The sequence below is a fragment of the Solea senegalensis genome, linkage group LG8, assembly GCF_019176455.1.
Source record: "Solea senegalensis isolate Sse05_10M linkage group LG8, IFAPA_SoseM_1, whole genome shotgun sequence".
NCBI lineage: Eukaryota > Metazoa > Chordata > Actinopteri > Pleuronectiformes > Soleidae > Solea > Solea senegalensis.
In genome coordinates, this window is record NC_058028.1 from 16,097,140 (window position 1) to 16,116,683 (window position 19,544).

Below are 19,544 nucleotides of genomic sequence, written 5' to 3' on the forward strand. Positions count from 1 at the left end.
AACCAGAAATACAGTTTATTTTGATTATAAACTCCGTGTTTATAACGTCGACTAATTTGACTCAGCAAACGTTAATGCTGATGTTGTAATTCAAGGGCATTCGTAAATGTAATCGAGTTAAACCACGAACCCAATGACGTAGGTCTACCTGTCCGTTTCCTTGGAAACAGGTTGTTTTCTCCTGCTGGACAGACAGGTAACTTCGGTAGGTTTTATACATAATTGAAGCAACCCAACGTGTAGGTGTTATTGTTGCCTTACATTGTGGGTAAGTGCATCATATCAGTGAATGAATTATATCATGGCAATAACGATTGTTATTGTGATAGTTGTATGATCTTTACCTGACTAGGTACCTGACTAGACTTTATATATACATATATATGTATGTATAAACATAAAGTTATTTATAACTATAGCTTTGAGCTTATGCAGGCTGCTGTAGTGTTTTTGTTGTTTTTAAAATGAAAATTGTCATTTGTTGGCTCAAGTTGAATTTCTCATGACGGCACTGTCCTCCTATAGGCGAGTGACAATTCTACAGGTGTGAAAATGAATGGCGCTCCAGTGGATTTATCTTTTAAACATATCAGCAATTTGACAGGTGGTACAATATGTCTATCACATTCTTCATTCTTCTTTACTGTATTGGCTGCATATTTCAGTGTACTGCATACATTGTACTAATCATACATTCAAAAGTCCAAATAATTGTTGAATAATGAAATGTATATTATATTGTAGTTTTTGATCAAATAATCATTCAAACATTATTTACTTCATAATTTTATTTTATTTTTTCTGAATAAAAATCCATTGAACTGCACTGATTATTCACTCTGGTGTCAGATGCCTGGTCAGTAGAACCCACGAGAGGCCTGCGGCCTTTAAAGAGAAATTCAGAGATGAAATACAACAGTCACTCCCTGCGTCTCAATAACAACAACATTGTTGACCTTGATAAACTCCAGATGACCATCAACCACTTCTTGGCTGAGCCTTCACAGCTCGCCTGGCTCGACCTTTCATTCAACAAAATCACACACATTGACCATGTGAGTTCTTGTGTAGTAAAACAAAAAATGTTGTTTGCTGAATATTTAGAAAATGTAATGTTTACACATATGCAGTATGGACAAATTTACTTGTGTTTTTGTTCCAGGTTCTGTGTGAGCTGCACGAGCTTCGTGTGTTGTATCTTCATGGTAACAGCATTTTTATTCTGTCAGAGGTGGACAAATTGGGAGTGTTGCCATATCTACACACCATCACTCTACACGGAAATGCCATAGAGGCCAACAAATCTTACAGGTTTCATTTGTCTGAATGAAATACTGTTTCACATAAATTGTTTTGATGCTTTATAAGAATATAACAAGTTCATTGTATAATAACAATAGTAATAAAGTAAATAATAATGTGCAGAATGAGGCTCTAATATTGTGGCAAGGTAGGTTAAATAGCAGGTCAAGCTCAAATTACATTCTACCCTATGCACATGTGTGAATGTGTATGTGTTTCTGTGTTCAGGAAACGTGTGATTTCTGCTCTTCCTCGGTTAAAGACAATGGACTTCAGTGCTGTGACACAGCAAGAGAGAGTCATGGCAAACATCTGGTATCACAACAACAACCACAGGAGAAACAGCCTCGACACACTACAGTGACTGCTGGCTCATCTGCATCTTGTGGTGTGTTGAAATAATAGTCTCATTCAAATGACCTGTGTCCTTCATTGACCACTGAAAAACTGAATATTTCGCATGTATTTCTATATGGTGTTTATCTGCTGAAATACACCTTAGTCCAAAAAGAAGTCCGCATTTGATCTATCCAGAAGAATCAGTGACTATGTTTACATTGACAGTATTCTCTTCTTATTATGTACAACATCATATGAATCATGTTTACATTAAAAATAGTGCAGTAAAAACAAATTCAACATCACATTTATTATCTGATTTGTACATATAATCTGTGTCTTCATCTGTTTACCACTCATGCGGAGTATGACCTTTAAAATGTTTTTTTATATTTATATTTGGAGACATGAATATTTACTGTAGTGCAGACTTGGAATGGGGCTTTGCATATAAACCTAGTTACTGATAGTAAACAGTAGGTGATCCTAAATATTTCCGTTTTAGGATGAAATAAGCAACTACATTAAAAATATTAGCTCGCACTCTACAGACACATGAACCTTATCATGACACAATGAAAAACACCAGTTATTATTGTCTATGACTGTGAATAACTGTACTGTGCGGATTTTCATACAGAAAAATATTACAGGTGTTCATGTTGAAAGTCTTTATTGAATTAACCCCCCAAACTTAAAACAAAACAAAAAACAAAATATTGTTGGTACTAACCTAAGATATTATAAACATATTTCAGGTAGTATTACACATTTGAGTGACAAAACTGAAAAAAAAAGAAAGAACAATGTGATGAACCCCTTGCAAAACAAAAAAAAATCTCAAATTAATTGCATGGTTGAAATAGTCACAGCCTTGCAGATCATCCCTTTAGAGGCTTAAGAGCGGCTCACCATGCTCTCTGCCCACACGTACAGTCATGAGCAAAAACCATTAAAAACACAAATAAATAATCAGGGAAAGATTTTGGATCATTTTATCTGCTGTGACACATAGATTGTTAAAGCTCCCCCGCACTGCTACAATGGTTAGTTTATTAATAGGAACAACTCAATCGGCAGCAAAAAGCTCTGCAGGCTTTAAGTGTTCTTGTGTTACATAAAAAAATTTTAATGACCACAAGACCTCAGCCAATCCTGACCATTAACTCTCTACAAAAAGAGGAACTTTGTACATGCTCAACTTCTGTTATTATATTCAACGAAAGAATTCTGTACAAAGAAGGCAAGAAAACATACCATCTCTCCCTGCAGCCCCCACCCCGCCTTACACACACACGCACTTTATCTCTGTATGCTTCTGCTGCTGTTAGATATGTGTAGGTCTTTGACCAACTTTGCCAAATTATTTTTTTTAATTAGAAAACAGCAGAGGACTAATTCTTTGTAAAAACTTAAACAGAGAAAATCTCAATCCGTTCCTGATCCCGTTTGATTAATGGGCCTTGTTGGCACTCACCCTGCTTGTGTTTACATCCTCACCCACCACAGAATACCAGCCATGGACAGGCCACTTAACAGATTATACACTGTATTACAATTTACCAAGTTTTGTTTACACTTTCATGTTGATGCAGAACGACACCAGATTTCTGTGGGATGTTTGATAAGCAGATACAGCAGGACTATACCATTATGACCTGCTAATTTTAAATGACATCTTGACCTTAACAGAAAGTGCTTTGGCTCAGATGTACATATATATTTCTTTCTGTGCACTCCATCGTTAGACACCACAGAGATAAATCATTTATCTTGTTCTATTTCAGACTGTATATTAGTATAGACAGCTATAGCCAATGTTTTGTGCCAAACATCCAGCAGCTCTGTCCAGGTAGATACACAGTACATTCTTCCATGCCTCTGGATAACAGTCAGGGGTGTACAGCTAGCTTTGCTTGCCTTAGTACAGGCCAGAAAAACTAACAAAATAAAGACACCCAGACAGTTGTTTAAAAACATTAAAGAGATCAGCAAGAAGGATGAACGATGATTTGTCTGCAGCTGGTTCCGACAAAGCCTTGGATCCACACATAAACATACTGAAGAGGCCTTGTTGTAAATATGAGATCACACCCCAGTTGCCTGTCTACAGTGGACCTTCTTCCATTACACACAATGTCATTGAGCCATAATTAAATACAGTAATGGATAGCCATAGTGTGCAATCCTAACATCGTGTCTGTCTTTGTTAGAGGTGTTGCTAAAAAAGAAAAGCAGAAGGACAGAGATGCTTTAATAAAAAGGGTGAGGGTGCAGGAGTGACACAGAGCGAGCGGGATGGAAGGAGTAATATGCAGGCCAGATTCAGAATCAAGGAATGGCAAACTGCACCACCAGTTCTTCTTTAGCATCCACTTTGATTTGAGAGATTGCACTGTAAGCGTAAGCTGCTATCTTGGCCACCTGTGGGGAAAAAGGAGACGAACAGAGATTAAGAGAAGAGTGCAAACTAACTTAATTTCATAATCTCACATCACATCAATTAAATATTAGACAAACAAATACAGTCAGTAACAGAAAAGCATTAGATGTCACTAAGATCTATTTTAGGACACACATTTGGTCACACCCACACACAGGGAAATACCACACAGCTCCAAGTGTTGCATACCCTTTCCAAAGAAATATGTCTCGGATGATTAATGCAGCCAACGAGGAAGTAACACACATAAAAAAGCAACACAACAGGCCCTGGAAAGATGCCAAAATATCCTCCATACATGCAAAGAGTATGATTACCTGCTGAACATCTGAATATGGCACCAGGTCACTCGCAAGCACTTGGTGGGGCTGACTAGTGAGGGAGGGTAGAATGAGAGCTTTCTTCTGAGACACACTGTTGCTCAACACTGCCAGCTTTGTACTGAAAACAAAATTAAAAAGCAGAAGTTTACTGGGGCTGTTGCATTGACACAAACTAGAGTGCAGTTTCGAAATTAAACACAGTTGGCCCAGAACAAATCACTGTATCTCTTCCAACTCCTAGATTACTCTGGACCAGGGTTTTTCGACGACTGGTCCTGGAGAGCCACTGTCCTGCATGTTTTAGATGTTTCCCTGCTCAAACACACCTGATTCCAATGGTCAGCTCTTCAGTAAGCTCTGCTGAAGCCTGATAACGACCCATTTATTTGAATCAGGTGTGTTGGAGCAGGGCAACACCTAAAACATGCAGGACAGTGGCTCTCCAGGACCAGGAGTGAGAAACCCTGCTTTGGACTAATGTTTTCGTATGTGTAACGACTGCCACTAGGTGTCACTACATTGGATGTTTATTGTAACACTAGAGGAAAAGTTTAAAGTACAGCATTTTTCTGTTGCATCATTTCAACTGTTGGATTGAAAAAATTACACAATTTCACACTTCCTATCTGCAACAGATTTACATACCAACCTGTACACTTTAATACCGAAACATCTTATTAGTTTAAATTGCACAGTCCTTCATTTAATGAGATGCAACTGAAATTACACGCTATTCCTAAAAGCATTATTGGTGGCTCACAGTACAAACTTAAGCTCTGTAATTTTAAGCCATGATTTAAAAAGCAAACAACTTTAAGGACACTTTCACATTCATGTCATGACGATACGAAATTCTGAGTCCCACACACAGAAAGCAAAACAAAAAAACTGCAGAAGTGCAACATCCTCCCCCAACAACTACTATAACTATACACACACGTACCTGTATTGCCGAGCTTTGTCCATGTATTCATGCTGCTCCATCATGACAGAGTCAGCTGCTGAGACATCTATGATGTTTCTGACGAGAAGAAAATAACAGCATGTTTATTAAAGGAGTAAATTTACTGCATTACAGTCACAGAACATATGAATCTGACCCATCTGTGGTTGCACAAGTGCCTTACTGTGCTGTCTTGTGGAGGATAGATGTGAGGAGGGCCTGTTCATCTGTCCGTGCTGAGGGGACGTTGGTAGTGATCCAGTCGGTCCCATTCGGGGGTTTGCTGACGGGGTTGGGGTGTGGTATGGTGTGGGGGATCAGCGGCTTACATTGAGAATCAGCAAACAGGTTAGTGAGAATACAAATATACAATAAAATGAGGACTGTTACTGCTCATAACATTTTCACACATTATGCTGTAGTTACAGTGAAACTATCAAATACAATGAAAAGGAATACCATTAATATAATTCAAATCTATTAACTTTTTTATCATTAATCACAAAACCTGAGGTTTATATATTAAATAATTGAATAATTGCATCCTATGAAATTTTAATTTCTAGTTGAACTCATTCCTTCCTCTAAAAAAAATAGACATCTAACAACCCATTAAGACTTGGTATTAACATCTGAGAGATGTGAGATAAGACCTGAGAGTTTGACAGTCCAGATATGTCTGCTGTCGTTGTGACAGAGTTTTGGTGTGTCTGTGACAATTGTCACGAGGAGCTGAGTAAATCAAAGCACTGCTGACACAGCCGAAACATGAAATACAATCTAAACAATTAGAAAGAAAATATGTGGCTATTAGTGTCACCACAGACACTGCTGTAAATAATGTTTGCTGTGAGAAACCAGGTCAGAGGACAGCCGCTGTACATTAATGCATCTTGAGGATACATTTTTGTAACATCTGCAAAAGAATTGTGATCATCCACTTGTTATCGAATATTTCAGGATGGCGGTAAATACCATGTCTTAACAGGGTCCAAGTGTCCTAAACCAAGTTACTCATTCTCTAAGCTGTATGTATACTGAACTACAGTACATCTGAATACAGCTACAACTATTCCTTCTTCATTAGATCACACTGATTTAATTAAAATACATAAAAATATTCTAGCTGAGGTTATCTGGTATTCATCTTAAAATGAGTTATTGTTCCTGTAATCCTGTACTCCTTTTGCTATAGTGAAGAGAAGACAAGTGGCATGAGGAAAACTTTTTAGCAACTGACTAATTTCCGTAAACTAAAAATAGCTTAGAATCTTGAGAGAAAATACAAGGTGGTGCCAGGGACATCAGACATTCCATTTGTCACCATGCCTCCTAATGTCACAACTAAGTATCTTTTAGATTACTAGTAACTCAATGCTTTCTATATTGTTTTGAAACTATCCGTTTCCAAGGTTTAGCCTCATTACCATGTTTTGCTGAACTGTACATAAAGTGCAACATGTACGATTTTTTCGTGAACATACAGATGTATATACATGTAAATTATGATCATTTATTATCTACGGATCAAGTAGACACAGTCAGCTTTGGACCAGGCCTTACCCGAAGGCTAAGGCTAGTTAGCTAGAGCTGGTCAATATAGGCTAATGTAACTTAAAACTACCAAACAACAACACCATGTGAACGTCGATACCGTTTTCCTAAAACACTATTTCATGTGTGAAACACATTCAATGAATAAAGTATAACACATAGGTTGTGTTTTTTGTTTTGTTTTTTAAAACCTGTCTGGTATTTATCTAGACAATTTTAGCCATCAGGAGCTAACAGCTACCTCTGTGGGCTCGCCCTCGTTGCTGCAACAGCAACCCATGGCAGCGTCCGATGGTCGAAGCTACACAACCGCAGCTTCCCTGGTCTCCGTCACAAACGAGCCGTGTTTCCTCCTCCACGAAAAACATAAAACTTTCCTTTTCTACGCGGACTTATTTCAGCTTCATCCGAGAGGAAGCAGCCGCTGTCAACAGCAGACGAGCAATCACATGACAGCAGAGCTAGTGCATCAACCCAGCGACTACTTCCGGCGTTCGAGAGGCGGCCAAGTACGTCAAGTGCGTAGCCTACGTCAAGTGACGGAAGACAACGCAGTCGTGCGACCGTACGTTCCAAAAAAAACAAAACAAAAAAATACATGATTACATAAATATTTTAGAGTTAAATAAAACTGTCGGACCTTGTTGTACAACAAAGCAACAGAAGCAATGAACAGAGCACATTTAGTTTCGTTTTACTATATACAGCAATAAACAGCAATATCCATCCATCCATCATCGACAGCTTTATCCTCCACAGAGGGTCGCGGGGGGTGCTGTGCCAATCTCAGCTATATAGGGTGATAGGCGGGGTACACCCTAACCATACATAGGTTATACATATATATATAATACCCAGTGTCACGCCACTGCTTGTATTTGTTCAGTTTGTGAATCAATGTTCAAGTAATTGGTATGTTAATGTACAATGTTTATCATCAGTTTTAAATAAATATAAATGCAGTACTGGCCCAAGCCTTTATGGGGCCCTAAGCAGAATTTGATTTGAAGGGGCCCCCTCTCACCAACTCGGAGTAGCCGTTGCTATTATTATTGATACAAATGTAACACTGCTATTATTATAGTTATGTTATTTACACCAAACCAGTGTCACTTTTGTTTGAAACCACAAACATATTCTAATATTCATTTACACTTTCATATTCTAAGTGAAGCACTAAGTGTGTTAAACTTGAATTAAACAAGTAAATCAGTTTAATGACTATGGACTTGAACAGATGTGTAAATGTGCAGAAACTGAGCAATCTTTAACTCCAAGCTATGTCCAAATAACTTAGACTCAACACTATTTAGATATTTAAATATATCTAAAGATGTCTAAGTTTCTTTAACATGTTAAAATATTATTTTTTTTACACACACTACTGTGTCTTTATGCTTTTGGTCGGAGCTGGAAAAATGTAATCGCTACATATATTTTACATTTTGGATTGATCCTCAGCTCCAAAGAAAAAATGTTGACTCTTCAACTCTGTGAGACTGTAAGACTGATAATAAAACAGATCCACCATTGTGAATGATAATGGTTATATTTGGATGAAAAGACATATACACATACAACATATCCTTTTTCAAAACTATTTGATAACATGCTGCATGTACTCTTGAAGGACCAGTGAGTAGGATTTATAGGAGTATAAGTAAGTACGATATAGTACTATTACAGCTGTGTTTATACTACTAGAAGTGCAGCCATTGATTTACACCCCTTTACACAAAGGGAGCATTTTAAGTACTTTATCATATGCAGGCTGTCTGAGTTTGTACTAGATTCTATGACTGATCAAAATAAAATAAAAAAAAAGAAATGTCACAGCCGCAGGAGAAAGAAGCAAGAAGGGGCTTGTAGGTGCAAATGTCTCCTTTGGCAAAGATGAAAGGGTCTCTGACACCCTCTGGCTGAGTGTGATGACAGGGTACAGCACACATGTCTTTCCCAACAATCCATGCGTGAGCTACAGTAACACTTTCTTTCCAGTATTCTGACGGTTAATGTTTATTTAACAATATTTGCGTTCCATTGGCTAAAGAAATCCTACAACCTTCATATTTCTGTATTTATTTCTGTCAAACACAAGTATACTTAATGCAACTCAACAGTTTCGGTCAGCCATTTCCCAGAGAGTGGGTCAAGACATATGGGTTGTGGGAGATATTCTTGGGGCCGCCAAATTTCTTAGATTGACTAAATAACACGCGCATAAATCAAAAGTTTGATTCTTTTATCCCTCTTGAAAAATTTCTGTTTTACATATAGTCAAAATTATCCATCGTCTACCGCTTTATCCTCCACATGAGGGTCGCGGGGGTGCAGTGCTCTCAGCTGACATAGGGCGAAATTGAAAACTTACAGAGCATAAAATTAATTACCACTTCAAATGTTGTCATCATGCTTGCAAAGTTTTGGTTTCACCTTGTCTGATGATTCCAGACTTCATTCCCTGATCAAGTAATAACTAGTTTTTGTTAATTTTGCATTAAACACTTTCTTTATGTTTTGTATTGTAGTGTCTTGTTGTCAGTCAGCACATTTTAGTGCATGACACAACAAAAAGGTTGTCAAACTCTCCTGTGTAGTCTATGGGGGCACTTCATATTTGATCACTCAAACAAAACAAACTCCAGAAAGTAGTCCGGAGTACTTAAAAAATATATTCCTTTATTTTGTTATGTCATATGAGTTTTTGGCATAAAAAAAAAAATGATGACATGTGCATAGCAGACCAAAACTTCCCCCCTGTCCTGCTGACACCTTTTAACATGTACGTCTGGATATATATCCGTCCATCATCTACCGCTTTATCCTCCACCAGAGGGTCGCGGGGGGTGCTGTGCCAATCTCAGCTATATAGGGCGATAGGCAGGGAACACCCTGGACAGTTCACCAGTCCATCGCAGGGCCACACACACAGAGAGCACAAGCTCACCGACCCTCCAGCCCATCTGAATATATATCTCTAATTTAATTAATCCTATAGTTATAGTAAAGCTATCCAAAACTTACATCATCCTAGGACAACTTAATTTATGTCATGTCTCATTAAAGATATCTTTAATTCACTTGTCAACATCCGCAAAGTAAAATGTGGATATCAGCAGCTAATGTAAGACTATCCAGAAATTCCAAATTCCTGTTTGAATTACAAATAAATTGTGACCACTAATAATTATGGACAGTCACGAGTTTAGTTAGACACAATTTACTTTGTGCAAACTGTACAATTAAAGATATCCAAAATTATAACCCCCATGCATCTGAACAGAAAAGGTGATGTCATTTGTTCTAAGCAGGGGAGGTTTTGATGGTTATAATTTGAGACATGGATATCTTAATTTTTCATTTATTCACAGGGAAGAAATTAATTGCTGGTACTTGTAATACAAATATGAGGTAACACAGACTGGCTTTTAAATGTTAAAACGTTTGCCATGCTGACACATGAGTGTGAAGGTAGACGCCAGTCTGATGCGGTGGGAGGATAATGATGACTGGGAGGCGCCTGGCCTCTCATTTACCCCCCGTTTCCTCCACACACCTCTTTGTTTACACTCCTTCAGGCCGGTCAAGTCCAGACAGAGCAGAGGTGCAGCAGCAGACTTCACCTCACTTCACTTTTGAATGTGTGTGTGTGTGTGTGTTTAATCGTTCTTGCAAAAGCAACAATGCGTGTTTCTCTGCTGCTCAGCTTTGTTGTGCTGCTCGGAGCTTCCTGTGCCTCTGACTCCGTGGTTCCTGTTCAGCTCGGCCCGCCATCGCTCGGGTTCAGCTCTTCGGTCCGCTCGGTGTGTAAACCAATCCCCAGCACTTTGTCTCTGTGCCACGGGATCGGCTACAAGCTCATGCGGATTCCGAACCTGCTGGGCCACGACTCTCTGCGGGAGGCTCAGCAGCAGTCGGCGGCCTGGCTGCCGCTCATCTCCAAACTCTGCCACCGGGATACCAAAAAGTTCCTGTGCTCGCTGTTCGCTCCGGTGTGTTTGCCGGAGCTCAGCGGGCCGCTCAGCCCCTGCAGGAGCCTTTGCGAGGCTGTGCGGGACGGGTGCGTGCCTGTGATGAGCGCGTTTGGATTCCCGTGGCCCGAGATGTTTAACTGCAGCCGGTTCCCGCGCGGGACCGAGCTCTGTATCCCGGCAACCGGAGAGCAGGAGGGGCTAACGGCGGAGGAGGTGAAGCACGAGGAGGCACTGAAGGGTCAGTAGCTCTTGACCTATGATAAACAAATGTATTGATTATTAATCGATAAAAATGAATCCGTTTTATTGTGTTTGTTGTTCAGTGAAATATAGACAAGTTCATTGGTTTTAGATAGATGCAGCTATGTGTACAAGGCCACTTTTACACTTTAAAAGTGTATTGTAAAAAGCTGAATTGAGCTTATTTGCTTATTTCTTTAGTGCTTTGTTAATTTCAGATGTTAATCTCCACTCTGAATTTTGCACTTTTCATTTAAATAACAATAACAATAACAATCTCCAGACTTACACAGCACCAATAAATGAAAAACTTATACTAATGATGGTATGAGCACTTATCTCTGCAGAGAAGTAACAAGAAATATCAACATGTTGTTGATATTTCTTGTTGATCTTTTATTCTATGAAAAGTGTTCCCATTAAATCATTTCTTCACCAGAACACATTTATTTTTTAATTGTGCTCTGATTTTGTTCTATCATACAAATCATGTATGTTCTGTATATGGATGCACTACTCTAATAAATAAAAGAGTCATGTTTTATCAAAGTTGTTTTGCATGTATTGATCCTGGACTTTCTGCACAAAGGCTGCAGTTCTGTGTTTTTTTCAGCCACTCTCATCATACATCTAATCTCTCTCTCTCGCTCCTCCATTCCTCAGGGAGCATTATTTGTGATGCCTGCAGCCTGTCTGCCGAAGGAGAGACTGACATCCAGGAAAGCTTCTGCCACAGTCCTTATGGTGAGGTTAAAAACACATAGATTACAAAATAAAACCCAGAGTACACACTAATCACGCTGTTTTACAGTGTGTGTTGTGTGTGTGTGTGTGAAATGACACCATATATCTTTGTCTCCTGTCGACTTTATCACAGCATTTAAGATGCGTCTGGGCAGTGTGTCGACAGTGGGAGGGGACCGTCAGCTGGTGCCTACGGCCCGCAGCCGCATCCTGAGGTGGGCTGGGGGAGGTGCCGAGAGGGCCGAAGGGATCGGAGGTGCGATGGCACACAGTGCTTTGTGGTTGCAAGAAGGAGCAATCTGTACTTGTCCTGGTTTAGATTCTGCAGTTGAAAACAAAGACGGGGGGCTCGAGGAGGAAGAGATGGATGGAGGACAAGCTAAAGGAGGGAAGGAGAGGATTGGGTTTCAGGGTGGATGGTACCTGGCTCTGGCTCAGGCTGAAGAGGGAAGGCTGGTGTTGACTCGGCTGGTGAGGTGGACCCGAGAGGACAAAGAACTGAAGAAGTTCATCAGATCTCTCCTTAGACAGCCTTGTACAGAGCTGTAGACATGCAGTTACCCACTGCAGTCCTTCCTCATTGACAGTGGTGTGGGGTCTTGTAACTGTGTGTTGCCAAAAGCAACGTCAACACCTTGTACACTAATATTTACCAAAGAGCACATCGGGAGATAGATCTGAATAAATCACTTGAGTAGAGACAATTCAGAGTTTAAATGTGAGTTATGTGTAACTGCACATCTGTAAATCTATATACTGGCCTCTTTCTTTATGCATTAATGTTGATTACAAATGCTAAATATCAGAACAAAGCACCAGATCAAAACTGCAGAGCTAAATACGCAATACATACATATGTCGCTGTATATGTTGTGTTATTTGCCATGTCAGTGTTCCCTCAGAGAATAAGAGAGCATAATTTTTTTATCAAACTGACAATTTCAGAGTTTTGTTTACCTTTGTTTACTTCACTGTAGTTCTAAAAATCTCTCAATTGCATTTCAACAAATGTTACATCTACACAGAGCATGCAATTTTAATGTGATTTTTATTGTATTTTTGTGTACATTTGTGTATAGGGAAGAAACTAAATGGTTTTGGTATTAGACGGACTCCATCATATTTTCTATTTTTGCATATTTAGGACGAACCAATGTAATTTCTGTAATGATAAAATCTCCTATTCTGTACTACCTGTCTTGTAATGGCGTTCTAATTTTGATACATTCAATGGACTGCAGCTTTTATTAGTGTGATGAGTGAAAACACAATGGTGTGATTAAGGATGCTTTAATCTAAAACCACCTCAAAAAAGAAGCACTGGAAAAAAACAGGAAGTTTTTAAATTTGCAATCCACAATATTTAGTTACCATACCTTCCACTGCAGGTTTTACACATGTGGTTTGATTTTACTTAATTAAATAAGCTTGGATGTACAAAAACTCTTATATTGTATTGGGTTATATTAGACAATATTCCATTAATTAACTTTTTATTGCATTTGTAGTTTTCTTTCTATCATGACTCAGTGAAACTGGACGCCATACAGCCACACACCTGTTAACTTGATATATCAAATATCTGTTTCTCACTGCCTTTCTCTCCTGTTTCACAGTCTCTGCTCGTTTTTATTTTCTGTGTTGCTCTTTTACCTGGATTGGAAGCGGTGTGTCTTACCTAGAAATGACAAAAAAAACGATGTTAAAGAGTGAACACTGACACCAGCTCTAATAGCATTTGATTGGAAATAATTTCAGGACATTCATGCACGTGACACATCAATTATTTATACACCCAGTCCTCTGACCTTCTCGCAGGCACAAACACACACACTCACCTTTGTCTTTCTGCCCTCATCTCAACTGAAGTGACACCTTCATCTTGGTTGTCCTCGGTGCAGCTTCTCCGCTTCCATCAAACATTTTACAAAGCAGGTGAGTTAGTCCGTTTGTCAAGTAGCAGCAAGAGAAACGTATCATTTGATGCAGCATATGTTCTATGTAGCAGAAAACCTGTGGAATCTTCATTCACCTGAGGCAATAGAAGCCACTAAAGAAATGGAGAGTTATCTCATGTCTAGTTAGTATTGTTTGTCTAATATATTCTAATCTATCGTATATTACATTGATGTATATTTTGTTATATCTTTGCTTATTAATTAGATTTTTAACCAATTCCTAGATATTTTATCCTATCAAATATTTTGGTGCCAAATCATATTACTTTTATCTCCTTTTGAATATAAAGTCATCATTATACATATTGACAGAAATAGAATATAACAGGATATGCTTTTTTGTCATTGTAGGAAAGAGTATACCACAAATGTGATTTTTGCTTTGATGGAGATGTATAGAGAAGATCAGAAGGAGTTGCACTGTGTCTTTGTCGATCTAGAGAAAACTTATCAGCGGGTGATCATCAAGAGATTATCTCTGGTATTATATGAGGAATTCAGGAGTGGCAGAGATGTTTGCGACGACAGTGAGACAGTGGTGAGGTGTGCGATTGGAGTGACAGATGGGTTCATGGTGAAGGTGGGGTTACATCAGGGATCAGATCAGTGGCACTGTCTAAAAGGTGTCAGAGTTGAAGAATCTTTGGGAGTGACCAGGATCGACAGTATTAGAAATGAGCATATGAGGGACAGCTCAAGTTGAACTGTTTAGAAATACAGTGAAAGATGCAAGCATTCAACGTTCTTATGGCTATAGGGAAGAAGTAGTTTTTTAGGCTGGATGTGTTTATTTTTGCAGATCTGTGTTATCAACCTGATGGTAACAGTTCTGTGTGTGTTTTGTATGTGTTTCTCTCTGTATGAGTAAGGATGGTGTCTCCTGCTATTGCCTTGGCCTTTCTCCCACTCCTGCTGACACTGCTCATCAGATACCGTTACTACTTTGTGCTGTTCTATCGGGCCATCCTGATCAGGACGTGGAGGGACTGTGTCACTGGTCTGAGTCGAGAGGAACGCGCCTTCCAGTATGTTCTCACTCACGCTACACCTGGAGACCCTGACAGCATCTTGGAAGCCTTTGATGTTTGGTGCAGCAAGGTGGAGTTCATCAGCAACATTGGACCTAAAAAAGGTAATGAGACCATTAATAGAATACAAAGTTCTCTCTATCCCTCAATTCATTTTGATGCACAGTATGTGTGTTTTTGTGTCTGACCCCCTTGTTGTTAGGGAAGATCCTGGACCGGCAGCTGATAGAGCAGAGTCCCTTGACCGTGCTGGAACTGGGTGCCCACTGTGGCTATAGCACAGTGCGAATAGCCCGTAATCTGCCCGTTGGTGCCAGGCTCTACAGTGTCGAGATGGACCAGAGGAACGCTGCCATAGCAGAGAAAATCATCCGCCTGGCAGGGTTTGATGATGACACAGTGAGGCAGCAGAAATATTTAAACAATTCACAAAATTTATCAACAATTTGGAACCCTTTCATTTCATCTATTGGATATAGAAATGACCATATCACTGAGATAAACACACGTATATTCTTAAGGTGGAGCTCATTGTGAATCCATCTGATGAGGTGATCCCTAAACTGCGGTCAGACTACGGTTTGGAAAGACTGGATTTTGTCTTCATGGACCACTGGAAGAAGTGCTACTGCCCTGATCTGCAGGTAACCATAATAGATCATTAGAACGATTGTTAACGTATGTAGGGAAATCTTGTCTCATAGTTTACCGTCCTGTCTGTCAGAAGTATGACTGGAAGAGTTTGGCTTGAGCTAGTGTGTGTGTGTGTGTGTGTGAACCACCTGCATCTACACAAAGCCAGAGCAAAATATGTGAAACACATACACATGATTTCATTTTTCAATACATTTTTATACAATTCTGAATGTTTGAAAATGTTTCTGAAAGTGTTGGAAAAAAAAAACAATTTGATAATAAAGTGATGTATATGTCTGCATTTGACTTACACTAAAGTGGGTCCAGCTCTACTTTCATCTTTATTTATATAAACTACACTTAACCAATACAGGGAGTTATTGCTGTGTTCCTTTGCATACCTGGTCAACGTCCTCATGGTTGTGCCTCTGTGTGTGTTGCAGATGCTGGAGGGCTCTGGTCTGCTGGGTAAAGGTTCTATGATAGTGGCGGACAACGTGCTGTTTCCTGGAGCTCCAAAGTTCCTCAGACACATTCGTAAAAGCGGCTTATATGAGTGGAAAATCCACCGGGCTACACTGGAGTACAGCAAAGGCATCAGGGATGGGATGGCCGAGCTGGTGTACCAGGGAATCAAATAGATCATCCAAACAGAAATACCACACTGTTAGACTGTTACACATTTTGTAGAGGAAAGGAATGAAGTAATGATTGTAAACCCTGTGTTAAAACAATTTTAAATAAACAGGATGGTAGGGATACGTGTAAATCCTTTCTTAAAAATTATGCATTATCATGAAAAACTGGAGCATCTATTTTCCAGACTAGTTAAATAAATCAATAAAAAAAACTCTGCTCACTGCCAGCGCCCTCTCCTGGGTTAAAAAATAGTTTTTAATATTTAAAAAAAAAAAAAATGACATCAGTGGAAAAAAAAAAATAAATGTTAATTTTGCTAAATCCATAAAACATACTGCATGGACTGGTTTAACTGGGAAATGTATTACCTGTTAAAATCTCACCTGACAGTAAATGTTCACCTATGAACTATGGACAACAGCAGCACAGAGATCTTCGACTTTACGACACAAAATCTATCTCATGAGACTCCACACGAGTATACCATGTTACACTTTGTGTCCATTATTAATGAGAAACTAAAATCTAGTAAACAAAGTCAAATCATAATTTCATGAAAATAAGTTACTTTAATAAAAAAACAGTCAAGGCCTCTTTTTTCAGTACAATCAACGCCTTGTAAACAATACTTTTTGAGACAAACATGAGACAACTTGGATGGCCGCTGTGTGTGTATTAGTATTTCAATTGAAATTCTTCACTGTTAATGAACTACGGCAGTGTTCACAAAAACACTATGATTTCTACTTGTTATAAAGTCCATAAGCTGTGAGACAGAATTGGACTTTGTGGTTAAGGTTTGTAAGTGTCCTTAATTAGTAAAAAAAATATTTAGCTGACTGTACTGCAGTGTGTGCTCAATAAGCTGTTTGGAAGGTTGGAATGTGACACATGACTGAAGATATGCGGTCAAAGCTGAAATGACAGGTCAATGGAATAATGTCACTGAGTGGTTGTGTACCTGACTAGCTATAAAACAACAGTTTATGAGTGTTTTTAAACAGTTCCTGTAAAACACAATGTGTAACTGCTGTGACTCACCTGAAAGGTGACATGTATTTACCAGCTCCACAGTTGGCCACAAAAAATGTACACAGTGGCATTTCCATACCGTACAGCCATGCGCTCATTTTACAGAATCTTATTTAAGAGAAGCTCACACCTATGTCCAATGACATCCATAGCATTTCAGCGACTGCTGCTTGTCAGGGGACACTTTTACTCAACATCTATCTGAATATTATGTTCCAAGGAGCAGCAGTCATATTCTACGAGCAGGTATCCAGCACCAGAGAGCTTGATGGAAACTAAAATTGTCTTTTGCCTCAAATCATCCATTGATCTTGGTCTTGCTCTGCTCCCTCCATGTCCACCTGACAGACACAAACAGATCCAGATTAGGGACTGTTATTTCTCTGTTGAGAGAAATTAAAAGAAAACAATACTCAAAGTCATTTAAGTGAATTCTGTGCTCTTAATGTTAAAAATGATTATACAAATTATGTATTAAAGCACCTCGTTGATCTCGCCATCATCAGGAGACTCATTGTAGTCATTCATCTCATCCATGTCCTGCATGTCTTCTTCATCTTCAGAATCTTCCTCACTGTCCTCCTCATCCTCGTCATCTTCCTCGTCCTCCTCTTCATATCCTCCCTGAGCCCAGTAAAAAGAGAAAAAAAAAAACCCTGACTGCTTATTTGAGGGGCATCTAAATAGGCAAATACACTCAGGAGTGAGTAGGTCTTGTGACATGATGTGCAACAATTTCCAACTTTTACTTTTGTTAGTGCATATTAATGTTGTAAACAGGAGTTATTTACTACAACAGTGAGTAAATTGTTAGAGCTGTACATTGAGATCTGGAGGCCATTGATGCAATACATGTTACAGACTATGAACATGCAGTACCTCAAAAATAGGTTTCCCAATTGGCATCAAGTTGTTGTCCTTTTCTGCAATGCTCTGCAACTGACAGAAGAAAAACAAACATGACATGAGAGCCTGATTGATTCTGTCATATATAAGAATATAAAATGTCCAGCTTTGAACATATTCTGGTCACAAATATCACAACTTTGAGAACACATTTTTTTGTGTGTTTTGTTTTCATGTTGGCTGTAATATCACCACCGGACATTTTTACCTGTTACATACCAATCAGCTGCCCAAAAAACATAATCAGTCAGTCCAGTATCATCTGTCTATCAGTCTTAACTATTTGTACTAGATACTAGAATGGTACAAGCATAGAGTATATAGACTCTATATACTCTATGCTTGTACCATTCTAGTATCTAGTAGTATAGAGTAAATAGGTTTGTAGTCAGTGGGTGACATGACATGGAAGCTATTTACTGGATTGATGCCATGATCTTCTATATGAATGTTTCACCAGGGATATTGTTGTTGTTTATTTACCCAGGTTTGGTGCTGCTGTTCCTGCTGGTGCAACTCGGTCTCGTCCACGCAGGGTCGATCCAGGTTGAACCACAGGGTCTCAGTTATCCGGGGGAAGAGAGAAGGGAACAGCGTGGACATATCTGTCACACAGGGACGACAACAATCATAGTTTTATCAGAAAGTGTGTTTGTAGCGTGTACAGGCCAGGGGGTGCATATATGTAGCGTATTTAGTCGAGCAACAAAGCGATAAACATCAGAACAGTAATGTGTCCATTAGTCTCATGTTCGTATTTTTGTATTTTATACGATAAGTAAAGGTCGCGCCTGGGAATTAAAGTCTTCATATATAACGACAAACAAACAATGTCACATCTATTAATAGTACTGTGTAAAAAGTGACATATAATAACTTGCTATTCAAAATTGAAGTGAGTTTTAGCATAAATACCTGCCGATTTCACGGTGCAGCTTTCCCGAAATTCAAAATAAATTTAACCGGAAGTCGCTGGTGTTCTCTTAAAAGAGTCCTCTCTTCCAGTCACTTTGCAAGAGTTCCGCTTAAGTGGAGTAACGCCGCCGGAAAAATTGAAATACGCATTAACACTAATCATTCCAGATGCATTTAGTTGTATAAAGTTGGTAAAATATTAACAAAACAACCCTTTTTATAAACTAAAGAAAGCACAGTGAGCAAGCCTCCGCCAAGGCCACCCAGTTTCCCTCAGGGTCAATATTCGCTGTACTCCTCCAATCTCACAAGGTTAACTGTTTTCAGGGAACAAAATACAACATAAAATAAAACTCCTGAATCTGGATCTGTGTCCACATCCAAAAAAAATGGCCTTTTCCACATGTCATCATGCTATAAGTACCGTTCAGTTGAAGTGTCTCACACTTGACCTTGTGATAGTAGGTCAGCAAGCACATCATTATTCATATTTTAATTTTACAGTCATGTTTTCACCTGTGTTGTGACAAAATGAAACAATAAGACTGTATATATATGGGTTTTTTTT

At 39.0% G+C, this 19,544-nt stretch overlaps 5 protein-coding genes across 10 annotated transcripts; 3 read left to right on the plus strand and 2 right to left on the minus strand.

The window, feature by feature from the left end:
- lrrc51 (leucine rich repeat containing 51) lies at nt 1–1,946 on the plus strand. Of its 4 annotated transcripts, none has more exons than XM_044032828.1 (5): nt 1–268; nt 526–604; nt 850–1,055; nt 1,163–1,311; nt 1,531–1,946. In XM_044032828.1, the coding sequence occupies exons 2-5, from the start codon at nt 553–555 to the stop codon at nt 1,664–1,666; spliced, it is 543 nt and encodes a 180-aa protein (XP_043888763.1). In that variant the 5' UTR covers nt 1–268; nt 526–552; the 3' UTR covers nt 1,667–1,946. The 4 variants fall into 4 exon arrangements, with proteins under 4 accessions (XP_043888763.1, XP_043888762.1, XP_043888764.1 ...); XM_044032827.1 differs by having other exon boundaries at nt 1–205; XM_044032829.1 differs by having other exon boundaries at nt 1–196.
- A 351-nt stretch (nt 1,947–2,297) lies between these two features.
- Nucleotides 2,298–7,393, minus strand: lamtor1 (late endosomal/lysosomal adaptor, MAPK and MTOR activator 1). Its single transcript, XM_044032830.1, has 5 exons — nt 7,146–7,393; nt 5,535–5,674; nt 5,351–5,428; nt 4,402–4,525; nt 2,298–4,065 (listed from the first exon to the last, which is right to left on the minus strand). The coding sequence occupies exons 1-5, from the start codon at nt 7,182–7,184 to the stop codon at nt 3,973–3,975; spliced, it is 474 nt and encodes a 157-aa protein (XP_043888765.1). The 5' UTR covers nt 7,185–7,393; the 3' UTR covers nt 2,298–3,972.
- Nucleotides 7,394–10,398: 3,005 nt separating this feature from the next.
- Nucleotides 10,399–13,052, plus strand: sfrp2l (secreted frizzled-related protein 2 like). The gene is made up of 3 exons (XM_044031630.1): nt 10,399–11,116; nt 11,782–11,862; nt 11,996–13,052. Exons 1-3 carry the CDS (start codon nt 10,588–10,590, stop codon nt 12,409–12,411), a joined length of 1,026 nt encoding a protein of 341 aa, XP_043887565.1. The 5' UTR covers nt 10,399–10,587; the 3' UTR covers nt 12,412–13,052.
- Nucleotides 13,053–13,678: 626 nt separating this feature from the next.
- Nucleotides 13,679–16,344, plus strand: tomt (transmembrane O-methyltransferase). Of its 2 annotated transcripts, XM_044031632.1 has the most exons (5): nt 13,679–13,797; nt 14,690–14,952; nt 15,051–15,247; nt 15,370–15,492; nt 15,928–16,344. In XM_044031632.1, the coding sequence occupies exons 2-5, from the start codon at nt 14,691–14,693 to the stop codon at nt 16,123–16,125; spliced, it is 780 nt and encodes a 259-aa protein (XP_043887567.1). In that variant the 5' UTR covers nt 13,679–13,797; nt 14,690; the 3' UTR covers nt 16,126–16,344. The 2 variants fall into 2 exon arrangements, with proteins under 2 accessions (XP_043887567.1, XP_043887568.1); XM_044031633.1 differs by lacking the exon at nt 13,679–13,797 and having other exon boundaries at nt 14,454–14,952.
- Nucleotides 16,345–16,672: 328 nt separating this feature from the next.
- anapc15 (anaphase promoting complex subunit 15) lies at nt 16,673–19,037 on the minus strand. Of its 2 annotated transcripts, none has more exons than XM_044031636.1 (5): nt 18,977–19,037; nt 18,545–18,666; nt 18,035–18,094; nt 17,639–17,779; nt 16,673–17,496 (listed from the first exon to the last, which is right to left on the minus strand). In XM_044031636.1, exons 2-5 carry the CDS (start codon nt 18,662–18,664, stop codon nt 17,449–17,451), a joined length of 369 nt encoding a protein of 122 aa, XP_043887571.1. In that variant the 5' UTR covers nt 18,665–18,666; nt 18,977–19,037; the 3' UTR covers nt 16,673–17,448. The 2 variants fall into 2 exon arrangements, with proteins under 2 accessions (XP_043887571.1, XP_043887572.1); XM_044031637.1 differs by having other exon boundaries at nt 17,477–17,538.
- Nucleotides 19,038–19,544: the final 507 nt, after the last annotated feature.

What these genes read in the sequence shown, in the direction of transcription:
- lrrc51 (XM_044032825.1), top strand. Translation starts at nt 553, where the DNA reads ATGAATGGCGCTCCAGTGGATTTATCTTTTAAACATATCAGCAATTTG. An exon ending in ACATATCAGCAATTTGACAG is followed by an intron (nt 605 to 849) that starts GTGGTACAATAT and finishes CTCTGGTGTCAG; the next exon opens with ATGCCTGGTCAGTAGAACCC. An exon ending in GAGGCCAACAAATCTTACAG is followed by an intron (nt 1,312 to 1,530) that starts GTTTCATTTGTC and finishes TTCTGTGTTCAG; the next exon opens with GAAACGTGTGATTTCTGCTC.
- lamtor1 (XM_044032830.1), bottom strand. Translation starts at nt 7,184, where the DNA reads ATGGGTTGCTGTTGCAGCAACGAGGGCGAGCCCACAGAG. An exon ending in ACGAGGGCGAGCCCACAGAG is followed by an intron (nt 5,675 to 7,145) that starts GTAGCTGTTAGC and finishes TCTCAATGTAAG; the next exon opens with CCGCTGATCCCCCACACCAT. An exon ending in CATATTCAGATGTTCAGCAG is followed by an intron (nt 4,066 to 4,401) that starts GTAATCATACTC and finishes TTTTCCCCACAG; the next exon opens with GTGGCCAAGATAGCAGCTTA.
- sfrp2l (XM_044031630.1), top strand. Translation starts at nt 10,588, where the DNA reads ATGCGTGTTTCTCTGCTGCTCAGCTTTGTTGTGCTGCTCGGAGCTTCC. An exon ending in GCACGAGGAGGCACTGAAGG is followed by an intron (nt 11,117 to 11,781) that starts GTCAGTAGCTCT and finishes TCCATTCCTCAG; the next exon opens with GGAGCATTATTTGTGATGCC. An exon ending in CTTCTGCCACAGTCCTTATG is followed by an intron (nt 11,863 to 11,995) that starts GTGAGGTTAAAA and finishes ACTTTATCACAG; the next exon opens with CATTTAAGATGCGTCTGGGC.
- tomt (XM_044031632.1), top strand. Translation starts at nt 14,691, where the DNA reads ATGGTGTCTCCTGCTATTGCCTTGGCCTTTCTCCCACTCCTGCTGACA. An exon ending in CAGGGTTTGATGATGACACA is followed by an intron (nt 15,248 to 15,369) that starts GTGAGGCAGCAG and finishes TATATTCTTAAG; the next exon opens with GTGGAGCTCATTGTGAATCC. An exon ending in GCTACTGCCCTGATCTGCAG is followed by an intron (nt 15,493 to 15,927) that starts GTAACCATAATA and finishes TGTGTGTTGCAG; the next exon opens with ATGCTGGAGGGCTCTGGTCT.
- anapc15 (XM_044031636.1), bottom strand. Translation starts at nt 18,664, where the DNA reads ATGTCCACGCTGTTCCCTTCTCTCTTCCCCCGGATAACTGAGACCCTG. An exon ending in AACAGCAGCACCAAACCTGG is followed by an intron (nt 18,095 to 18,544) that starts GTAAATAAACAA and finishes TTCTTCTGTCAG; the next exon opens with TTGCAGAGCATTGCAGAAAA. An exon ending in ATGATGGCGAGATCAACGAG is followed by an intron (nt 17,497 to 17,638) that starts GTGCTTTAATAC and finishes TGTGTCTGTCAG; the next exon opens with GTGGACATGGAGGGAGCAGA.